Source organism: Caretta caretta, chromosome 3 (genome assembly GCF_965140235.1).
Source record: "Caretta caretta isolate rCarCar2 chromosome 3, rCarCar1.hap1, whole genome shotgun sequence".
NCBI lineage: Eukaryota > Metazoa > Chordata > Testudines > Cheloniidae > Caretta > Caretta caretta.
The window spans coordinates 17773899-17797692 of NC_134208.1; the positions used below are offsets into that span (position 1 = coordinate 17773899).

Below are 23794 nucleotides of genomic sequence, written 5' to 3' on the forward strand. Positions count from 1 at the left end.
ATTCTAAATGTTGGGGAAAACAAATAGAAGCCATCACTCCACCACAAGAGCTTTATTCCATGGAAACAACCAGTGTGAAGAAAGTAACATGACATGGGACAAAAAACTACTCTGTCCTTTCACATTAACTACACATTTTTGTGCCTGGTCCTCTTTGATACCTGGCTAAACTTCAAATGAGTGACAGAGGGACAGTAGTTTTGGGTTTCTGTTCAGCTGTGATCATGAATAAAAGCCAATACAAAGTCACCACTGAAAACAGGATATCTACAGTGGTTGCTACAACACATTAAAAGGACCATCCAAGTAAGAAATCACATCCAGCACTATTCACACATGTATGTTATGTCACCAGAGATGTGTGGCTTAAAAAGTGGTTCTTTAGGAAGAACTTTCCGCTACGATTCACGCTGTCTGATTCTGTGTGCCAGGGCAGTAGCACCCAAGGCCTGAAGCACTGTTGGAGCTGGCTTCCATCTGTCTAGATATTTCACATCGTTCCTTTCGTTCTCCAGTTCCTGCTGTTTCTCCTTCACGTGGAAAGGCATGCTGAGGAAAGGAGAAAGGCAAATGAGTTAACAAACTGCGAAGTTCGCTTGTTACAGCAGAGTGGCTTTCCTGATTCAGTCTTCAACCAAACCAAATTGGACTCAGTGGAACACTACAGCATCAGCATATATTTAAATATTAAAGCAGCTTTTGTGTGAAACATTCAGGGGAAGATTCCTTTTGCAATCTAACAGGATGCTTAGAGTAGAGGGAGGGAAATATTAATGACTTTGTAGAAGGCACTGGCAAAACCTCAGCTGGAATACTGTGTACATTTTTAGACACCTGTGTTCAAAAAGGTGTATTCAAACTGGACCAGGTGCAGAGAAGAGCTACTTGTATGATCAGGGAATAGAAAGGCTATCTTATGAGTAGGGGTCTACTTAAATCATGGAGAAATAACACTTTTCATGGGTTGGTCACCGCATAAATACCAAATTTAGCAGATATGTAACACATCCATGAAATTTTCTATTTGTGTTGTGACCAACCCATGACAAATGTGTGGGGTTTTTTGTTTGTTTTGTTTTTTCCCACAGCATTTCTCAAACTGGGGGTCCTGACCCAAAAGGGGGTTGCAGGCCTATTATAGGGGGTTTCAGTATTGCCGCTCTTACTGCAGCGCTTCCTTCGGAGCTGGATGGCCAGAGAGTGGCAGCTGCTGGCCAGGCGCCCAGCTCTGAAGACAGTGCCACTTCCAGCAGCAGTGCAGAAGTCAGAGTGGCAATACCGTACCATGCCACCCTTACTGCTGCTCTGCAGCTGGCAGCAGCGCTGCTTGAAGCTGGGCAGTAGGAGAGCAGCAACTGCCGGCTGGGAACCCAGCTCTGAAGGCAGAGCTGCGACCAGCAGCAGCGGAGAAATAAGGATGGTATTGTATAGTATTGCCACCCTGACTTCTGCACTGCTGCTGGAAGTGGCACTGTCTTCAGAGCTGGGCGCCTGGCCAGCAGCCACTGCTATCCGCTTTGCCTTCAGAGCTGGGTGGCTGGAGACCAGATTTCATGGTCTGTGATGTGATTTTTCACAGCCACAACTTTGATAGACCAGCTCTGATGAGAGGAGATTGAAAGAGTTTGATTTGTTTAGCCTAGCCAAATAAAGACTAAGAGGGCTCTCTATAAATACAGCAGAGGGATAAACACCAGAGTGAGAGAAGGGCAATTTAATTTAAAGGACAAAGGTGCATGAACAAATGGGAATAAACAAGCCATGAAGACATTTAGGATGGAAATGAGAAGAAGGTTTCTAACCACCAGAGTGAGGTTCTGGAACAGCCTTCCAGTGGGAGTGGTAGGGGCAAACAACCTAATTAATTTTAAGATGGAGCTTGATAAATTTATTAATGAGATGAGATGACGGGATTGTCCTGTGATGGCAGGGGACTGTACTCAGTGACCCAGGACCTACGTCCTGTGTTTGGTTTCTAAAACAGTGCGCTATTATCTGCTGAAAGCTACATGCAGCATTAGATATTGAAAAGAAAAATCCAGCTTTTTAAGTATTGTACAGTGCTTAATACTTTTCATCCCTAAATATCCCAAACTAGGCCAGACACTGACAAATATCATGGACCAAATCCCCAGCTGGTGTAAACTGGCATAGTCCCATTAATTTCATCTGATAATTCTACTGATTCATTTTCCAGAGCAAAATTGAGCCTGGAGCAAACACCCAGCACAGAAAATTTCCATTCAAAGGGTTAAAGTTTGGCAACCTTATAGGCAACTGAGAACAGGTTCTTATAATAGCAAGTGTCAGGAAGCCTTAATGATAGGCCACCTAGAATCAGGTCCTGAAATATTAGTGCTGAATATCTGGAAGGTCTTCTAAAATTATGAGGCTGTGGTTTTTGAAATGTCTAGTCCTTGCAGGCCACATGGTCACCTGGTGAAAAACAATATAGATCCACAGATTTCAGTGGATCTATGTTAATTCACAATAGCTGATCATCTGGCCCTGAATATCTTGGATGCCGTTAAGTAAACACAATCTCTAAGAAATTCCTCTTCATCACTTACTAAAAATTGATTTAGCCGATGTCAAGACATGAGCATACTTATTTAAAGTCAGAGCAAGGGGCTCTCTATCATGTGAATTTACATCTGTTCTTAGACTGTGTGATGTGTGTAGTGAAATCCAAGTATAAATATAATTATACTGTCATAAACATACAGCTAAGGGTAGCATAAAATCCCTCCTTTGCCTGTAAAGGGTTAAGAAGCTCAGATAACGTGGTTGGCACCTGACCAAAAGGACCAATAAGGGGAGAAGATACTTTCAAATCTGTGGGGGAAGGTTTTTGTTTTGTGCTTCTTTGTTTTCTCTCCAAGACAGCGAGGAACCAGGGCAGGGAAAATACATCTCCTAAAGCCATACCTGAACTAATCATCTAAGATTACAAATTGTAAGTAATAGGAAGGAAATGCGTTAGATTATCTTTTGTTTTAGCTTGTGAATTTTCCCTAGGCTAAGAGGGAGGTTTATTACTGGGGGGTTTTTTTTGTAACTTTGAAGTTTTGCCTAGAGGGGAATCCTCTGTGTTTTGATTACCTTCCATCCTGATTTTACAGAAGTGCTTCTTTTACTTTTTCTTTATAATAAAGTTCTATTTTTAAGAACCTGATTGGGTTTTAGTGTCCTAAAAACCCAATGGGCAGGTCTGTGCTCACCTTGTTTACTCTCAATCCTGCCCAGGAAAGGGGGTGAAGGGGCTTGGGGGGATATTTTGGAGAAACAGGAACTCCAAGTGGTCCTTTTCTTAAATCTTTGTCTGACTCACTTGGTGGTGGCAGCGATACCATTCCAAGGACAAGGAAGAATTTGTGCCTTGGGGAAGCTTTTAACCTAAGCTGGTAGAGATAAGCTTAGGGGGTCTTTCATGCAGGTCCCCACATCTGTACCCTAGAGTTCACAGTGGGGAGGGAACCCTGACACAAACAAAAACAGATACATATAACAAAACATCCCCTAGATCATGCATACTTACAACCTTAGGTTGGTACAAGATAAAAGCAAAAGAGAACAAAACAGATGCCCACACTTATCTTTTTTCCCAACAGGGGATTTGTTCACCAGGCCACACCACGTGATTTTATTTGCTAATCATCTCTACACGGTTACAGTGGGCTTTTTTTTCACAATGGGAAATTTGCAGATGAGGAGAGAAGCTTTTTTATGATGAACACACTGAATAGCTTACAAGCAACTAATTGCATGGAGAACTTTAAACATCTTTGTAACTTGTGTGAGGATCTGACACCAGAGCAACAAGAAATGCTGCAGATAAACTGGTCAAAAGGGAGTGAGAGGCAGTAATGGTGATAGATATAATCAGGAATGAGCTCAGGGCTGGCCCACAACATTTTGGCACCTGAGGCAGGGAGCTCAAATGATGCCCTCATGCCCCCTCGCTTGGGCCAAAACTTTGAAAGGTCTCAATTCTGCCTTCTTCCCGTTCTGCTCCTCTCATGGTACTGCTTTGCTACCTACCCCAATAAAGAACTAACAATGTAAAATGCCTTGTTCAAAAATTTTAAGTAACACTTAACTTTCAACTACTTTGCCTGAACAGCAAATGTAACTTTTCTTGTCTGTATAGTAAACACTGGCATTTTTATCTGTTTGAATAATCAAAGTGGTACTTTCCGTGCCTTCTTGGTTGCAAAGATTTGAACTGCTTCCTGCTGAAGGTCCACAGTCTGGGCCAGCTCACGGTCTACTGAAATGGTTGCAAGGCCGACCAGCCTTTCCTGTGTCATTGTGGAGTGTAGATGTGTTTTTATTAACTTCAGCTTGAAGAAGCTGAGTTCTCCACTGGCAGCTGTTACAGGAAGCGTTAGAAGTATGCGTAGAGCAACAAAAGCATTTGGAAAGAGGGTGGTCATCTTATTTGTGCACATATATTCCAGAACAGCCTTTGGAGTTGATCCTGCTGACATGTATCATAAAAGGGATTTCAGTTCATCACCTAAATCACTCGCATCAATATCACGCATGTCATCATGTGTCAACACTGTCTCTAGTGCCCTGTATTGCTCGTGTAGGTCTTCTTCAGGTATAGTGAGGAGTTTTGGAATATCATACAACATCCCAAATATACTGCTGTGTTCCTTGAGCTGCATGAAATGTTCTTCAATTGACTGTATTGCACAATCTAGAACCTGGTTAAAGAATTCAACTTTGAATTGTTGTTTGGGGTCTCTTATGGGTTTATCCCATGCCTCATAACCAAAATGTCTTCTTCAGTGACTCTTATATTCTTGAATGGGTGGGGAAATAGCTTCAGTGTGAAGTTCCTCTGCCAACTTCTGTGCACTCTTCAGAACGTTTTGAAATCCCTCATCTGACCAGTAAGACTGTAGGTATGACTTTGCTTTGTCCAGTTGTTCCATTGCTCCAGATATATCAAGGTCAACACCTTGGAGTCTCTTGCTTACAACATTTATTTCAAACAGTATGTCAAGCCACAACACTAAGCCACACAGAAATTTGAAGTTATGTATGTTTCTGGTGATTCTATTTCCCTCCGCCACTGTTCTCCCACGAACAGTTCCTGTCATAGCATTATCCTCCATAATGGCAACTATGGCACATCTGTCTTCCCACTTTGGTGTTTGATAGGCTTTATCGCCTCCCCTCAACTTTCCCATCATGTGGCACTCAGTGGTTTCAGTGTCAGAGAGGACGTTCCCAGATGTTATTTCAAAATTTGCCATTGATGAGTTGATGCAGAGAAAAATACATAGATGCTTTGAATTACATTAAAAAATTCAGCAGCCTCTCTTGAAGCTGATGCTGCATCACTGACCACCAAGTTCAATGAATGAGAACTGCATGGGACTAAAAAAGCTTCAGGGTTTAACTTTCGGATCTGTGTCTGCACTCCTCTGTTCTTTCCTCTCATATCAGCTATCGTAATTCCCATATCTTCCAGCTTTTTAAGAAGCGCATTTGTCATACCAGCTCCTGTAGTATCAATGTCAATAAATTATAGAAAATGCTCTCTGACAGTCACCATTGCAGGGACATTTTCAGTCAGTTCTGTTGTTGTTACAAAACTCACCATTAAAGTCATTTGTTCTGTATGGCTGATGTCAGGTGTGCAGTCCAGAATAACAGCGGAATATCTTGCTGACTTCAGATCTGCCACAATCTTCTGTTTGACTTTTGTTGCCAGTAACTGTATGATCTCATTTTGAATTGTTTTTCCAAGGTAGTGGTGTGTGTACATTTCTTGGGTGGTGACTCTTCTTAGATGCTCCTGGAGTACAGCATCAAGCTCAGCCATCAGCTCCACAATTTGAAGGAAGTTTCCATTGTTTGGCACATACAGCTGATCTGAAGTGCCATGCAGTGCTAGGTTTTGGGTAGCAAGCATTCTCACAATGGCAATGATCCTTTTCAGAACATTTTGCCAGTAAAGAGATTGATGCAATCTTCTCTTGATGCTGATCATCTGTGGTGGCCTTTAACCTTAGTCTCATCTCAAGCTCTTTCCACCTATGGAATGCTTTCTGGTGATTTGCTGCCTTCTCATGGCATGCCAGATTTCTAGCCAGATTTTTCCAGTCCTTTGTTCCTGTAGAACCCAATGTGGCTGGAACATTAGACTGGAAGCGTTTGCAACAAAACCAGTGTGCAGTATTCTGATTTTTTAAGTACATAAGCCATGGCCTCTCCACTTTGTCACCATGGGGGATTTCACGCCAGTAATGTGTTGGATGGAAACTTCTATTTTCATTGTCTTTGGGGAACATGAAGTTTTTCACTTGCTGTGGCCCATGCAGTACAAGGAAGTCCCTCAGGCTACTGCTCAAGTGGGTCCACAGTCCTGGATCATCTAGACTTAAGGAACTAAACTCAGCAGCACCTGTTTCTTGTGCCTCCACCACACTCTTTGCTGATCTACACTTTTCTTCAGGAATGTGCATGGTTACATCCATTTGAGATGGAGATATGGATGCTGCAGTAGCTGCCAGGTCACCTGCACTCTGACTAACTGGACGATCAGGCATCTCCTCACCACTCACATCCTCACTGGGGGTGGAAGGCTCACTGTGAACATTTGTGTCTATGTATCTCAGGAGAGCTCCTTCCTGCTTAGATAGAAAAGCTTCCTTTGCTTTCTTTCTTTTTTCTGAATGCTGCCACGGGGGGGCGTTTTCTTCTTTCACTCATGACTGCTGTTCTGTGCCAGCTAGAGTGGCTCTCAACACTCAATTGAAGGGGACAAATAAACAGGCTGGTAGCAGGGCCTGAGTGAGGGAAGATATCAGTGTCTTAAGGGCCTAACTGGCTCGTACTATTTCAGTTGACTGCCTGTTCTCCTCAAATGGGTTCAGGGAAGCAGCAGGAAACAGGAAGCTCCCTGAGAAGCTGGCGTTAATCAGTCCAAGCTCCTGGGGGTGCTGGAGAGGTATATAAGAGGCTCCTCCTCTTCTCTCTCCCTACAGCTCCTGCTGCTTTCTGTTATTCCCTCTCACCTTTTCTCCTGCCTGCCTGATATGTCTCTTGTGCCTTCCTTCCTCCAGCACGGCACTCCACCATCTCTGTGCATCCAGAGCAGAGGGAATACATATGCCCCTGCAGCAGACACAATTTTCTAGACTCTAGGTCCTAGTGACGCCCCCGCACAGTCTGGCACCTGAGGCAGCCGCCTGAGTTCACCTCTTGGTAAGGACAGCCCCGAATGAGCTCTCAAGAGCAGATGGTTCAAATAAACATTAGATTTAACTGTGATCTGTTCTTTAAACTACTTTTTTGCCCAAATATTTTAATATTTAATTTGATTTTTAAATTGATGTACATTTAGTGTTTGGAAAGGGTTCTGGCACGACAAGCCTGGAGAATAAGGATCCCTATTTACTCATAACCAGACTCAGTACCGGCAGTAGCACAAGTTTCTCACAACCTCAAGGAACTTCCTGCAGGAATGAGAGGGCACTTTGGAGCTGATGGACTAATAGTCCCTGACCTCTCTGCTCAGATCTGGCTACAATGGTGCCAATTAATTGTTGTTTTTATAGTAATGACCAGAATGTGCTGGGAGCTGCACATAGGAAGATATGGTCACTGCTCTGAATCTAAGGGCCAAATCTTGAGATCTCTTAGGAATGAGAGTTACTGCATTCATGTAATAGTCACACTGACTTGCATGGAGAGTTATTCATGTCCAGGTGTTTGCAGGATCAGGGTCCAAGGCTTGTCAGCGTATATCACGTACAGAGACCCATTGAACAGACAAGTTAAGTGTCAGGGTATTGGTTGGCACCAGCTGCCCCTCTACCTAGCTATTGTGAACACTGAACCTCTCAGGATTCCTGCTGCTCAGAGCCCCACAGAATCCACACTCACTCCCAGTGTAGCTAAATAATATGGCCCTGCTCCACTCCCTTAAGCATACGTGTAACTTTACCCATTTGAATGTCTATGGATGTGAGTAGAACTTGGGATGTACTTGAAATTACACACACGCTAATGTGCTTTGCTGGATCGAGGCCTACGGTCCTAGGGCGGGCCTGACTCTTCTCATTTACACCAGTGTAACATCACTGGAGTTAATCCCGATTTAAAGTGGTCTAAGTGAGAAGTGAATCAGGACATATGGAACAAATCCTGCTCTCAGTTACAGCAACACAAATCCAGAGCACCTCACTAGAAATTGATAGTTATTCTGGATTTTCACTGTTGTAACTCAGAGCACGCTTTGGTCCTTTCTATCTCAGTGGCATGTTTCCATTATTCTCTGGAGCCTCTCATTTCACCTGTGCAAACCAGACTATAATTCTGAATTTTATTGTGTAACTATCTTATTACCGAAAAACACAAATCCATATTTTAACATAAGTTTCAGATCAGCCTTTCTTAAACACAGGCTGTTCTAAACCCAGTCAGTTTTGCTGCTAGGGGCTCTAATCACCACATGGGGGAGATAAAGCTACACAGTTCACATGCCTGATTCCCTGCCATAGCCCTCAAAGGAAAAACAGTAGGAAAGGATTACATAGTAACTTCCCTCTTTCTGCTGCTATGCCACTCTACACTCTCTAAGGGCATGTCTACAGAGCATTTAGTTTGCAATAAGATGGGGTGTGAATCAACTCTGCATTAGCCTGCCCCGGACTAACTGTCCATGTGGACCCTGCTGACGTGCATTAACACTTTGTTAATGCATTTTGATCTAGATCTCTTTGAACTGGGACTAGATCAAAGACCATGTAATTCTGTTCCTGCATTGTTTGAAATATTTCAAACAAACAGTACTCTGATGTAAGCAGTGTCAGGAAGAGCTCCACCCTGACATCTGGTGGTGAGGTGTGGCAAGTTGTGGAAAAGAACTTCAGGGGCCGAGCTCATTTGCATAGGCACACCCACCCCGCCTAGAATGAGGCCATAGCTGCCCAAATGGTCACTTTGGCTGCTGTGGGATCCTCAGTGTCTCTGTTATTGGGGCAGGAAGAATAAATTGTTATTACCCTGATTATGGGAACTGTGCTTGGAACTGTACTTGGCCTTTTGTTATGATGGAGGGACTCACCATCAACTAAGTAGCACTCGCTAGGCAAGGGTCATGGGTTCCAAAACTCTGTGAATTGAGAGATGTTGGGGACAAGTATTAATACTTGGTGGCATGGGCCCCTTGGTGAGGGCTTTACATGCTAATTGCACTTCTTCCTCTCTCCACTGTGGAATATCAGTGCTAATTTTGATTTCATGAGGAGTCTAGATACAGGCTGCTGAGCTCACTTTGGGCTAATGGTGCACCAGCACTGAGGCTCCCCTACTACAAGCTGAATTCACCAAAGAGCTGAACTGACTAAGAGCTGAAATCACTGAGCGTCGTGTTAAGTAGTAGGGGAGCCTGAAGATATATTGTGGAGCAGTTTGCGGGACGGCTGGAGTGCCTTGTGGACAGGCTGGTGGAGCAGTTCATAGGATGGCGGGAGCTGCTGGTGGGACGCGGAGCAGTTCGTGGGACGGCAGGAGCTGCTTGTGGGCCGTGGAGCGGAGCTGAGCAAAGCAGTTCGTGGGATGGCTGGTGGAGCGGAGCAGAGCGAAGGCCTATGGAGCTGTGGGGCGGTCAGCTTCAGATCATGTAAGGTGCCTTTTACCCCCACCCCCATCTCCACCCAGGTTGGGAGGTAAAGCTCTGCAGATAAACTTTTGAACTCTGGGGCTGCCCTGACTAGGGACAGAGACTTTTGGGTCATTGGACTTTTGGGAATTTGGGTGATTTGGGGTTGCTGGACTCAAGAACCAAAAGGAAAGGGCATGCCCCAATTTGCTTGGGGTGGGTTTTTTGCTCATGGGTTGTGTTATGAATCCTGTTGGTGGTGTTTCCCCAACATAATGCCACATTGTTTCTGTTATTAAAAGGCTTTTTGCTACACTCAGACTAGGTGCTTGCAAGAGGGGAAGTATTGCCTCTTGGAGGCGCCCAGCGGGGGTGGTATATATTTGTCCCAGGTCACTGGGTGGGGGCTCGAGCTGGTTTGCATTGTGTTACTGGAATGGATCCCCTAGATACTGAACCTGGCCCTTGTTGCTGCCAACTCTGATGGGCAGAAGGGTTACACTTACATTATAAAATCTACAATGCCCTGGCTGAATACAGGAACTCCTCACTTAACGTTGTAATTATGTTCCTGAAAAATGCGACTTTAAGTGAAACAATGTTAAGTGAATCCAATTTCCCCATAAGATTTAATGTAAATGAGGGGGTTAGGTTCCAGGGAATTTTTTTTCACCAGACAAAAGACTATATATATATATACACACACACAGTATAAGTTTTAAACAAACAATTTAATGCTGGTACACAGTGATGATGATTGTGAAGCTTGGTTGAGGTGGAGGAGTTAGAGGGTGGGATATTTCCCAGGGAATGCCTTACTGCTAAATGATGAACTAGCAATTGGCTCCATGTCTAGTTGGCAGCCGGTGTCAAGTGGAGTGCCCCAGGGGTCAGTCCTGAGGCCGGTTTTGTTCAATATCTTCATAAATGATCTGGAGGATGGTGTGGATTGCACTCTCAGCAAATTTGCGGATGATACTAAACTGGGAGGAGTGGTAGATACGCTGGAGGGCAGGGATAGGATACAGAGGGACCTGGACAAATTGGAGGATTGGGCCAAAAGAAATCTGATGAGGTTCAATAAGAATAAGTGCAGGGTCCTGCACTTAGGACGGAAGAACCCAATGCACAGCTACAAACTAGGGACCGAATGGCTAGGCAGCAGTTCTGCAGAAAAGGACCTAGGGGTGACAGTGGACGAGAAGCTGGATATGAGTCAGCAGTGTGCCCTTGTTGCCAAGAAGGCCAATGGCATTTTGGGATGTATAAGTAGGGGCATAGCGAGCAGATCGAGGGACGTGATCGTCCCCCTCTATTCGACATTGGTGAGGCCTCATCTGGAGTACTGTGTCCAGTTTTGGGCCCCACACTACAAGAAGGATGTGGATAAATTCGAAAGAGTCCAGCGAAGGGCAACAAAAATGATTAGGGGTCTGGAACACATGAGTTATGAGGAGAGGCTGAGGGAACTGGGATTCTTTAGTCTGCAGAAGAGAAGAATGAGGGGGGATTTGATAGCTGCTTTCAACTACCTGAGAGGTGGTTCCAGAGAGGATGGTTCTAGACTATTCTCAGTGGTAGCAGATGACAGAACGAGAAGTAATGGTCTCAAGTTGCAGTGGGGGAGGTTTAGGTTGGATATTAGGAAAAACTTTTTCACTAGGAGGGTGGTGAAACACTGGAATGCATTGCCTAGGGAGGTGGTGGAATCTCCTTCCTTAGAAGTTTTTAAGGCCAGGCTTGACAAAGCCCTGGCTGGGATGATTTAATTGGGGATTGGTCCTGCTTTTGAGCAGGGGGTTCGACTAGATGACCTCCTGAGGTCCCTTCCAACCCTGATATTCTATGATTCTATGATTCTATGAGCCCTCAAGGGCAGCAGCTCCCTTTGTCCGTGTGTCGTCCCCCCCGCTCCTGCACCCCGCTTACCCTATCTTCCATAGAGCAGGGGGACACCCTGACATTAGCCCCCCTCTTCTCTGCCCCCCCCCCCACACACACACAGCAAGCAGGAGTCTCGGAGAGCAGCTCCAAGGCAGAGGGCAGGAGCAGCACACGGCAGTGGGGGGAGGGGACAGCTGAACTGCTAGCAATTGATAGCCTGTGGGCAGCTGCTGCACAGGGAATTTAAGGGAGCGGGAGGCTGCCAGTATACCCTGGTTCCAAGCCCCCACCAGCTAGCTGCAATGGGATGCTCTTCCTGCAAGTAGTGGACAAAGCAGGCGGCTGCCAAACGACGTCAGAAGGAAGCATTGCACAACTTTAAATGAGCATGTTCCCTAATTGATCAGCAACGAAACAACGTTAACCGGGATGACTTTAAGTGAAGAGTTCCTGTAGTAGATTGCCCCTACAGTGGTGACACGCATCATGATAATCCCCACATTAAACCCACCTCCTTCAAATGCTTGAGTAAAGAGATGAGTTTTGTGCATACAGCCTCAGCTGAGATCTGGGCACAGTCATGCTAGGTGCTGTGCAAACATCTACTAAGACACTGTCCTTGCCCTAAAGCATTTACAATGTAAATAGACCGGACAATAGAAAAATCAGACTTGGAAAGATCTATGGTGGAGTGAATTCCAGAACCCAAATCAGAAATATTACTATGAATTAATGAAATGTGGTCTCTTCTGTATGAACCTAAGGATTTATCTATATAGGACACTCAGGAAAATTAATCCAAATTAACTGATTTCAGAATAGTGGTAGTCTGTATTCGCAAAAAGAAAAGGAGTACTAGTGGCACCTTAGAGACTAACCAATTTATGTTAGCATAAGCTTTCGTGAGCTACAGCTCACTTCATCGGATGCATGATAACTGCAGATATGAATTTAAAGTAGGTTAGTTAAACGACATTAAGCACCTTTGTGGATGCTCTAAGAATTAAAGTGGATTTAGCTAAATCAAATTAAGGCCACTTTAATTCAGAATGAGTGCATCCACATAGGAGTTTAATGCACTTTAACTAATCCACTTTAAAAATTAATTCAGATTAATTTTCCTAAGTGTTCCCGTGTAGACATACTTTCCATGATCAATGGCGGTAGCTGTTGTTTAATTGCAGAGATGTACCAGTTTCAAGTCCTGCTGGTGTGTGTACAAAATCTTTTCCTTGATATGCTGAGTAAATACAACCACTAGAAGGCATGGAAATATGTGCAATCTGAGCGGTTGTGATTGTAAAACACAATATTTATGAAAGCAAAAGATATTTTTACAAGCATCCCTACTACTCTGTAATTCAGAGGCCTTGATAACTGCCAAGGGATTTGGGGCCTGTGTTACCAAAGGTCTGCCAAAGTGAGCTCACTAACAGCACAAAACAGGTGTCTGTGAAAGAATCAAAGAAGGCAAAGGGAACAACGAGCATAAAGTGGAAGCATAAGGTGGAAGGGAATTCAGGACTCCTGAGAGGGAAGGGATAGTTTCTTCTTTAACAGTTTGCTGCTTCTCCCCAGAAACTAGGGTGACCAGTTGTCCCGATTTTATAGGCACAGTCCCGATTTTGGGTGCTTTTTCTTATATAGGCCCCCCACAGCCCCGTCCCAATTTTTTTACACTTGCTATCTGGTCACCCTACCAGAAACTCACAGCAGGCAGCCATTTTCTTTTCCTGGTGTGTCTGTTCATGGACAATACCTCTCAAATGTCCTTGTTTTGAGACATGTCACTGATCTCTCTCTGAGTTATGTATGTGGCACCCAGATCTGGAGTTCCCTCAGTTTTTTTCCTTGTTGAAAATGATTTACATCCGAAATAAAGTATGAAGCTCACAGCATCTCTCAACTGGGCCTTGGCAGACTGAGTTATAAGCCACAGCTTATAGCAGCATTGACCAGTTTATGCCTGGATATAATTTCATTTAGAAAGATGAATTAAAGGGGGGGCGGGTATTGTTCACAGTTAAGCTTATGGACGAGGCAGAGATCAGATTCTGGCCTTATCATTGTGTCAACCTGCTACTGGGTTCTGACTGCAGATAATTAAGGATCTTCACTTCCCAAAACAATTGACTTAATTTCTAAATCAATAATATTTCAAAGTGTGAAGTAAATGAGGTTCCCTGGATATACTATGCACAATTTTCAGTAAGTATCCTTCTAAACATCATTCGGACAGTAGAATATGGTCAATTCGACTGTATGTTTGGTCAGTAAAAAAAAGAAATCCAGTTGAGATACAAAGCTTTACCCTTCATTCTAAATAAGTACTTCAACAAACATTCATTGAAATATGTATTTTTAAAAAAAATTAAAGGAGAATTCACTCTCGTTATGTCACCTGTCTTGGAAGCCATTAAAAAGAGAGACTGTATCAACATTATCCTAATTGATTTTACTATAGTTGGCAGCCACAGTCCAGCAGACATATATCAGAATGGGTGTCAATATTGAGAGGCCTGTAAATAGCTGAAAATTCCCTTATGGAACAGCTTTAGAGTGTAGGGCCCCCAGTGAGCTCAGTGGAAAGATTCCTGTTGACTCAAGTAAGTGTTGAATCAGGCTCTAGCAACATGAGATCCTCTGTATGCTATGGATACCTGCATGGCCTCACAGTATGCCAACATTTTTATGGTTGACTTTGAACAACGCTTCCTCAGCTCTCGTCCCCTAATGCCCCTACTCTACTTGCACTACATTGATGACATCTTTATCATCTGGACCCATGGAAAAGAAGCCCTTGAGGAATTCTACCATGATTTCAATAATTTCCATCCCACGATCAACCTCAGCCTGGACCAGTCCACACAAGAGATCCATTTCCTGGACACTATGGTGCTAATAAGCGATGGTCACATAAACACCACCCTATACCGGAAACCTACTGACCGCTATGCCTACCTACATGCCTCCAGCTTTCATCCAGACCACACCACACGATCCATTGTCTACAGCCAAGCTCTACAATACAACCGCATTTGCTCCAATCCCTCAGACAGAGACAAACACCTACAAGATCTCTATCAAGCGTTCTTAGAACTACAATACCCACCTGCTGAAGTGAAGAAACAGACTGACAGAGCCAGAAGAGTACCCAGAAGTTACCTGCTACAGGACAGACACAACAAAGAAAATAACATAATGCCACTAGCCATCACCTTCAGCCGCCAACTAAAACCTCTCCAACGCATCATCAAGGATCTACAACCTATCCTGAAGGATGACCCATCATTCTCACAGATCTTGGGAGACAGGCCAGTCCTTGCTTACAGACAGCCCCCACAACCTGAAGCAAATGCTCTCCAGCAACCACACACCACACAACAAAAACACTAATCCACGAACCTATCCTTCCAACAAAGCCCGTTGCCAACTGTGTCCACATATCTATTCAGGGGACACCATCATAGGGCCTAATCACATTAACCACACCATCAGGGGCTTGTTCACCTACACATCTACCAATGTGATATATTCCATCATGTGCCAGCAATGCCCCTCTGCCATGTACATTGGCCAAACCGGACAGTCTCTACGCAAAAGAATAAATGGACACAAATCTGACATCAGGAATCATAACATTCAAAAACTGGTAGGAGAACACTTCAACCTCTCTGGCCACTCAGTAAAAGATTTAGGGGTGACAATTTTGCAACAGAAAAGCTTCAAAAACAGACTCCAAGGAGAAACTGCTGAGTTTGAATTAATATGCAAACTAGATGCCATTAACTTGGGTTTGAATAGAGACTGGGAGTGGCTGGGTCATTACACATATTGAATCTATTTCCCTAAGTTAAGTATCCTCACAGCTTCTTGTCAACTGTCTAAACGGGCCATCTTGATTATCACTACAAAAGATTTTTTCTCCTGCTGATAATAGCTCATCTTAACTAATTAGCCTCTCACAGTTTGGCAACTTCCAATTTATCTGTATATATATATATATATATATATATATATATATATATAATCTTCTTACTATATATTTCATTCTATGCATCCGATGAAGTGGGCTGTAGCCCACGAAAGCTTATGCTCTAATAAATTTGTTAGTCACTTTAGATAAGCTATTACCAGCAGGACAGTGGGGTGGGAGGAGGTATTATTTCATATTCTCTGTGTATATATAAAGTCTGCTGCAGTTTCCACGGTATGCATCCGATGAAGTGAGCTGTAGCTCACGAAAGCTCATGCTCAAATAAATTGGTTAGTCTCTAAGGTGCCACAAGTACTCCTTTTCTTTTTGTATAGATTTGTTGAACCAACATGAACAATTCTGTAGGTGAAGACTTCTATCCCTTAGTTAAACAGGTCTGTAGAAAGAGTCTCAGCTGCTACATTCTCTGGGTTTTGGAGTGCACACTTTAGGAACCCTATTTAATTTCTATAGAACCCTATTAATTGTATTTCTATTAAGCTCAACAGGACTTTTCCAAACAGGAGACGAAGGACCTGATTTTCCTCTTACTTTACACCAGTTAAATCCATGGATTTTGACTGAGTTTCTCCTGATTTTGTACTGGTGTGAGTGTGGTCTGAATCAGTCCCATATATTCTGGCTGTTCCCTGTGCTCCAATGCAGATACTTACCAAGGAGTCCGTGACAAGCGCTGGAGAGGGATAAATGTATCTGCTTTCCTTTTGTATGTTGCACTGTAAAAGAAAATAGAGCTGTAAAACTGCCATGGCTTCCTGTAGAGGCATGTCAGTAGCTGGCTTGCTTTCAATAAAATGTATTTGCTGGTATTTCCTTTCCAAGAAATACACCCCATTCCAAATGCACTCTGCTATAGAATTTTTTAAGCAGCTTCAAATCACATGTCAATGGTGCAATCCACATTTTTTTTTCAGATCGCATACTCCACATTACAGTGGGTCCACAGGGATGTTTTTCCACATTCTATCATAAGTGCCTTTCACTAGACAATTCACCTTTGATCTCTCTATTGGATGCTCTCTACTACGCTTTCACTCAAATTCAGCAAAGTATTTAAGTATGAGCATTATTTTAAACACTTGAATCGTTCCATTGACACCCTTATTTTGTCAGCAACCAACCATACTTCTTCTTTGGACACATTTTAGCTAATGCCTCGAGCCCCCCTCCAAAAGTCCATTTCCCTGCCACATTCAAAACAGCCCCACTTCTATAGAAAACACAACCTAATATGAACTTTCCTTACCATTATCTATAACCTGTAACCCACCACCCTTTCTTCAGCAAAGTTTCAGTAAAGGGGGTCTTCTCTGACATTTTAGCACTTTTTCCATCACAACCTCCTTGAGAACACTCAGTCTGGCTTTTACAGGAGTAAGCCCGCTGCCCTCCAGATGGCTAATTCTCGACTTTTTGCCTGTGACCAGGGCTTAAATTCAGCAGACACTATCCAAAGCGGAGCTCCAGTAAATATTTTCAAACCCGTGGGGTGAGCCCCAGAGCCTCCTCCTGGACAGAAGCCCCGAGCCCTAGTGCACCCCCCTGGGCTGAAGCCCTGAGCCTGGACACACCTGATGGGGTGAAGCCCCGACACCCAGTGTGCCCTGCAGGGCTAAAGCCCTAAGACCCTCCCACCCCGCAGCTGAAGCCTGGAGTCCCAAACTGCGGGAGCAAGGACTACTCTAGAAAATGGTATATGATAATTTAAGCCCTACCTGTGACCCTACGTGATCTCAACGTACCAGCGTTTTCTCTCTGTATCTCTTGAGCTGGTTCAGGAAGTTGATGTCTCCAGTACTCTCCTGTCCTGAATTCCACCCTAACTCCCTAACCACACCATTTTTATCTCTGACAGAGACTTTGCATCTTTCTCTCACTGCCTCCATTAGGAAAAGGCTGAAGGGTCTTTCTATAGAACCTCATCTTGTCAAGCTGGGTCACCCTTAAAACCTTGCCACTACTGACCTTGATAAATGGCTGCAGTTACTTCAGTAGCTGCAGATTTATCTAAACTTCCTTATGGAATACCTAAAGCATTGCAAACTGAAAGGTAAAAGCTGTACAGATTTCTAAGGAATTATTTAGGCTCAGTGGCCAGTTTATAAGAATGCCCACCATATTTAGCTTTTTCTTCTAGGATGTCTCATTACTAGGATCAACTCCAGACATCACTTATATACCAATGACTGCCAACTCTACCTCATCCATCCATGAAATGTCCACCTTGTTACTAAGCTGCATTCTTACTGGCTTCTGCAAGCTGGGCTGTGCAACAATCCTACGCCATCTGTCACATCATTCTGACCTTTCAACTCTTGTGTCTGGCTTTTGCATCTGTCTCAACTTTACAACCTGTGATTGACACTCCTTTCTTTTCGTATGACTCCCTTACATGAATATGTCTCCCTTACACACTTTTTGCACACCTTTGGTCCCATCTGTCTGAACTTTCATGTTCAGATTGTAGCTTATAGACTGGCCTGGAAATTTCATAATAGCCATAGCATACAATAGGATGAAGTATTTTTCTCAGAAGCGATACTTACTAGAAGGAACACAAAAAAGGCAAACCATACTTTCTGTGAATAGCTTTTAAAACGTGTAATACTACCTCTAGAAGATGCGTTGTTAATCTACTTGTCACCACAGTATTTATGAAGCAATGTGTCATCAACCTGTGTTGCAACTACATTCAAACTGGTTTGCATTTTATTTTGGAAAGCTGCCATCTTATATTTATTTCATTTCATCAGCCAAGTTTGCACATAAGTTGGCCACAGTTTTGTCATACTGAATAGTGCATGTCTGTGCAGACTGGGAGGAACTGAACTGTGTGAAAAGAACTGCTTGAATGAGAAGAGAAATGGGCACATTGCTATTGGGCCTGAATCTCATGTCACTCCATTGATTACAGTGACACGACTCCTGGTTTTCACTGATTTGAGAGGAGAATTGAAATATTCAAAAATGGCTGGTGATTTTGGATGCCCAACTTGAGACACTTGAAAGGATCATGATGTTCAGAAACTGTGGAGCATCTGTTCTCTGAAACTGAGGCCCCTTTAAGCTGTCTCTTGGCCCTTGATTTTCATAATTTTCCACCATTATATATAATCTATGGTGCCTGTGGGCTTAATTAAATAAGTATCCCACATGACAGTTCTATACTCAGGAATGGTGCATAATAATTTAATTTTATCAAATAAGAGGTAACATCCAGATTACAAACTTACCACCCAAAGTTCACCACAGGCCTTGTTGATCCAAATTTGTGAAAGTTTCTGCTGTGTTCTGGACAGCTGTAGTTGTTGTCACAGGGGGTTACCATTGCAATGCCATTTCTGTGATCGATTTCTATCTCCATTGTAACAAAAAAAATTATAAAAAAATAAGGAATTCCTTCCTTAACAGAAAATGTATGAGAGCTAAATTACATTGACTTAATAGCTTGTGGTGTTTATTTTTTATATATACAAAAATCTCCCACTGACTTCATTTGCTGGGATCCCTAATTGACTTTTGCTCTAAATTGACCCAAAAAAAAGATGGTCCCTGAAAGTTTTGCAATATAATTTTCTGCCATTCTCCTGTTGTACCCTTAGCAGGGATACAAGACGCCCATCTATAATTTAGATCAGAATCAGGATTTATTATGAAGTACTTAATAATAATTAATACCTTGCTGTATAAATCAGTGTTTAACCATAACTCTAACCATGCTTTACAGAAGAGATAAGCATCATCATCATCCCCATTTTACAGATGGGGTAATTGGGGCACAGAGTTGAAGTGATTTGGCTAAGGTCACCCACCAGGGCAGGTGTAGAGTCTGGAACAGAACCCAGGCCTCCTGAGTCTGTGTCCAACACTATCACCTTTATAGTCACAGGGAACAGCAGATGTTTCCGAAGGCTACTCAGCCTGGTCTGTACATGTCTCAACACCTTGGGCAAGGATGCTGGATAAGGCAGGGGCAGAATTGTCCCTTAGTATTTGTGAAAGATGCTGGACTGAAAACCCAAGAGATAAACAGTGGAAGTGCAAGCTTCTATGGTGCATTCGTGTGTCTCAATCCTACTGTGGACGGACCACTTCCACAAATGTGAGTATATTTCAGTTTCCTAACCATTGAATTTTGGAGAAGTTCAAAAATATGAGATCAGAGTGAGAGGTGCAGCATATCTTTTAAAGATAATGATTATGGAAGTTGTGCAACCTTGTACATAATATCTTCTAGGCAACTCTATGGCCTTCATTCACCACTGACTGCAGCTCATCTCTTAATCAAGGTAGTGCTTCACAAATTCTTTCACACAGGAATGCAGGGCATACAGTAGCTAGAGCAGCGGATTGGGAATCAGAACTCCAGGGGTTTGATTCACCACTACATTGCTCCAGTTTTATGCCAGCATAGCTCCATTGATTTCAATAGGCACCATTCAGTGGAGTTACGCCGGCGTTTAAATTCTATTCCTGACTATGCCATTGACTTGCTGCTGTTGTGTCATGATGGGCCAGATCCTCAGCTGGGGTAAATCAACATAGCTCCAGTGACTTCAGTGGATCTATGCTGTGTTACCCTAGCCAAGGAACTGGCCCATAAGTGCGTTGTGCTTCCATTGGCTATCTAATAATGCTTGCCTATATCATAGGTATATTGTGGCAATTAATTAATGTCTATAAAGTACTCTGAGATTCTCGGACCACTGGTGTTATACAAAGCATTACTATTCTTCTAGCAACTTGCTCAGAGTTGCAGCTGAAGAGAACCTCCCTGTTATAGTGGCAGGAAAAAAAACCAGACTGAGATTAGTGGCAGCTTAGATCTTCCCTTGTTCTTATGAGGACCAGTCTTGGTGTCCATACTCAGACAAACCGTCATTGACTTCAGTGGGAGCTTTACTTCCATAAAGAATAAGTAAGAAGCTCAGGAATTGTCCCATAGCTCCTTAGTGTCTTCCAAGCAAAACTTATCTGTGGCTATAAATGGTATTTCCTGAGAAGGAATAGAACTAAAATGCAGTTGAAACTGTACCTTTAATTTAGTTCCAGCCTTTGTAATTAATCTTTTTAAGACATGGGCAGATTAGAAACAGGATGCTCAGACATAATGACTGGTTGACTCATCAACAATTGGGTTGGCTAAAGAACAGTGCTCCAAGATTTTAGGCTATCTTGTTATGTTAGTACCCTCACTGAAAACAGATTTCAAAATGGTACAATGTCTATACTGTTAGTTCCACTACTGTTCACAAATATAAGCTTAATTGTCCGTGTCAAATGATATTGTCACATTTAATTATGTAAAATATACAGCATCACTAATTCCTGATCTGAGTCATTTGGATATATAACACTTCTATGGGCTGACTATGAAACATACACATTGGCTAAAGTCAACAGTGTCTTTCCGTAAATTTCTATATGATTCACTCTTAACAAATAACAATGCATGGATTTCTAAATCTTTAGCTACTGTTGATTTTAATCAAATAGACGAAGAAGGTAAAAATGCATCTATATACTGTATAAACTGATCTAAACTTGGGGGAGGGAGTTAATTCTCAAAAATGATGCAGTACATATCAATCCAGACAATAGATTGGTGCTCTCACTCTCTCGCTCTCTATGTATACATACAGTATTTTCTGGTAAGATTCAGGAACTGAACTTGAGAAAAGGAAAGCTAGAGGGTTTGATCATGATTTTAAGACAGAGGTGGGCAAACTACGGTCCCTGGGCCACATCCGGCGCATGGGACCATCCTGCCTGGCCCCTGAGCTCCCCGCCGGGGAGGCTAGCCTCCTGCCCCTCCCCCACTATTCCCCCTCCCCCGCAGCCTCGGCACACCGCCAGCGCTCTGGCCTGCCGCTCCCATCTGACTTTCATCATTGCTGACTCATCATTGCTGAAATGTACAAGGTGGGCAACGTGGCTGGCTCTGGCCAGGCGGTGGGGCTGCAAGCTCCTGCCGCTCTGAGCGGCATGATAAGGGGGCAGGCAGCCGGGGGGGGTTGGATAAGGGGCAGGGAGTTCCAGGGGGCAGTCAGGGATGGGGAACAGGGGGGGTTGGATAGGCATGGGAGTCCCGGGGGTCCTGTCAGGGGTCAGGGGTGTGGATAGGGATTGAGGAAGTCAGGGGACAGGCAGCAGGGGGGGTTGGATAGGGGGTGAGATCCCAGGGGGGTGGTTAGGGTCAGGGGGTCTTGGGAGCGGGTAGTCAGGGGACAAGGAGCGGGGGGGGTGGATGGGTTAGGGGTTCTGAGGGAGGCAGTCAGAGGGTGGGAAGTGGGAGGGGGTGAGGGCCAGGCCATTTGGAGAGGCACGGCCTTCCCTACCCGGCCTTCCATAGAGTTTCACAACGCCAATATGGCACTCAGGCCAAAAAGTTTGCCCACCCCTGTTTTAAGATATGGCCCAAGATTTTCAAAAGTGACTAACAATTTGTGGTTCCTCCATTTGTGAGTGCCCAGCCCAAAACACCTTAAAGGAGACTGATTTTTCTTCAGAAAATGCTCTCTGCCTGCCCTCTGCAAATCACAACATTGGGGCACCCCAAATTACTAGTCACTTTTGAAAATCTTAACTTGAATGTCTACAGCATTGCATCCCAATCCACATTTAGACAGGTACATGGTCAGGTTTGCAAAGACTCTGAGTACTCACAATCATAGCTGCTGAGCACCTCTGAAAGATTTTTAAATATTGGCCTGCTTGAACATCGCATTGTATGTCCTGGGGAAACGGACATTAGCTAGTCTATCTGAATCCTGCTGTTTCAGCCATATAGTTCTTGTTTCTCAGTTACTGGTTACTTAATTTCTCTCATCATTCCAATCTTGATAATGATGCTCATCTATGTTCTTAAACATCCACTTATCATGCCCCAACAAACCAACATAGGTTGTGTATTGAACCTGAGTTTCCAGGCTTCTAGTGCAATGCATGAATGTTGCCCCAAAGTCTGTTAGGATGTTCTAGAGTTAGCAATAGTTTTAGAGATCGTACCATGTTTTTTTCTTCCCAGACACATTTCTAACATCCTTTCTGATGCAGAGGTTTTGTTTCGGAGGAAGAGACCATTGAAGATGCATCGCTTCCCAATATGATATGTGTGAAGACCAGACCTTGGATAAAAAGTCCATTCTAAGTCTGGGTCCCTCTTGTTTTCTGGAAGAAATGTGAAACACTTAGGGAATAGTCCACCTTAAACATTGCTTATTTATTGAATTATTTTGTTAGCTATTCCCTTTAATAATATGAACAACATGCACAGTTACAGTAGCTAGTTACATTGATTGCTCTGCCTGTATGTCTTTGTCTATTCTGTGTATTTAGAGTGTAAACTCCTCAGGGCGGGGCTCTCTACTATTCTGTCTTTATACAGTGCTTCGCACAATGGGGCCGTGATCTTGGTTGGTCCCTAGGCATTGCTGTAATATATAGATCAATAATAATAGTTATGATAAAATGTGTAAGGGATATCAACACATATAATGTCTAAGGTTACAAACAAAATAATAACTGTCTACGCTTAAGAAGACATTTCCCAATATGCATCTAATTGCACAATTGTGCATTATTGAGATTTTAAACCTTCCTTTGGAGCATCTGCTGCTGGCCACTGTCAGACTCTGGATTAGGTGGACCACAGAAAGTGCCAAATTTAGAGGCAGGCAACCCAGGTGACTACCTGGGGTACAAGGCTTGGGAGGTGCCAGGCTCGGGGTGCTGTTTTTGTTGTTAGCGACAAAAAGGGAAATAGAATGTTTTGAAGTAAAATGTTTCAGGTACTCCATATGTGGATTCATTTTTCACTAATCTCCTAGAATGTTCTGGACTTTTGTAGAATCTCATGGAACCTTCCAGACTTTCTGAGAATTACATTTTCCTCAAACATCCTAGAATGTTGTCAGCCATGCTCTTGCGAGTATATAAGGGGTGGGGCATCGCCAGTCAGTCAGTGAGATATAAGAACAGACTGAAGTGAAGTGAGAGCCCAATTGCGATATTGTGAACTTTGTTTTATTGTGTAATTATGAAAGTGGACGTGTGTTTTAAGACTTGAAGAGTGTAAGTAGCAACTAATAATGGACATATTTAATGAGATGCCAGAGATATCTATCGAACCCCTATCTTTACAACTATATAAAAGAAATACTGTTTCCTAAACTCTGCTGATATTGATCGTACAATTTTGAATGGGACAGGCAAAATCAAGGAGATGAAATTTCCAATAAATGAACATAAGCGATACTTCTCAAAGTAACACTACGAAAGAATGCTTG

General features: G+C 43.3%; 1 protein-coding gene across 1 annotated transcript in view; it reads right to left on the bottom strand.

The window, feature by feature from the left end:
* Positions 1 to 398: 398 nt before the first annotated feature.
* SPATS1 (spermatogenesis associated serine rich 1) overlaps positions 399 to 23794 on the bottom strand; it is a 32320-nt gene continuing 8924 nt past the window's right edge. Inside the window, 4 exon segments of the mRNA XM_048842205.2 lie at positions 399 to 549; positions 16160 to 16222; positions 18740 to 18860; positions 22515 to 22676. Of these exon segments, the coding sequence (XP_048698162.2) occupies positions 399 to 549; positions 16160 to 16222; positions 18740 to 18860; positions 22515 to 22676 (497 nt within the window).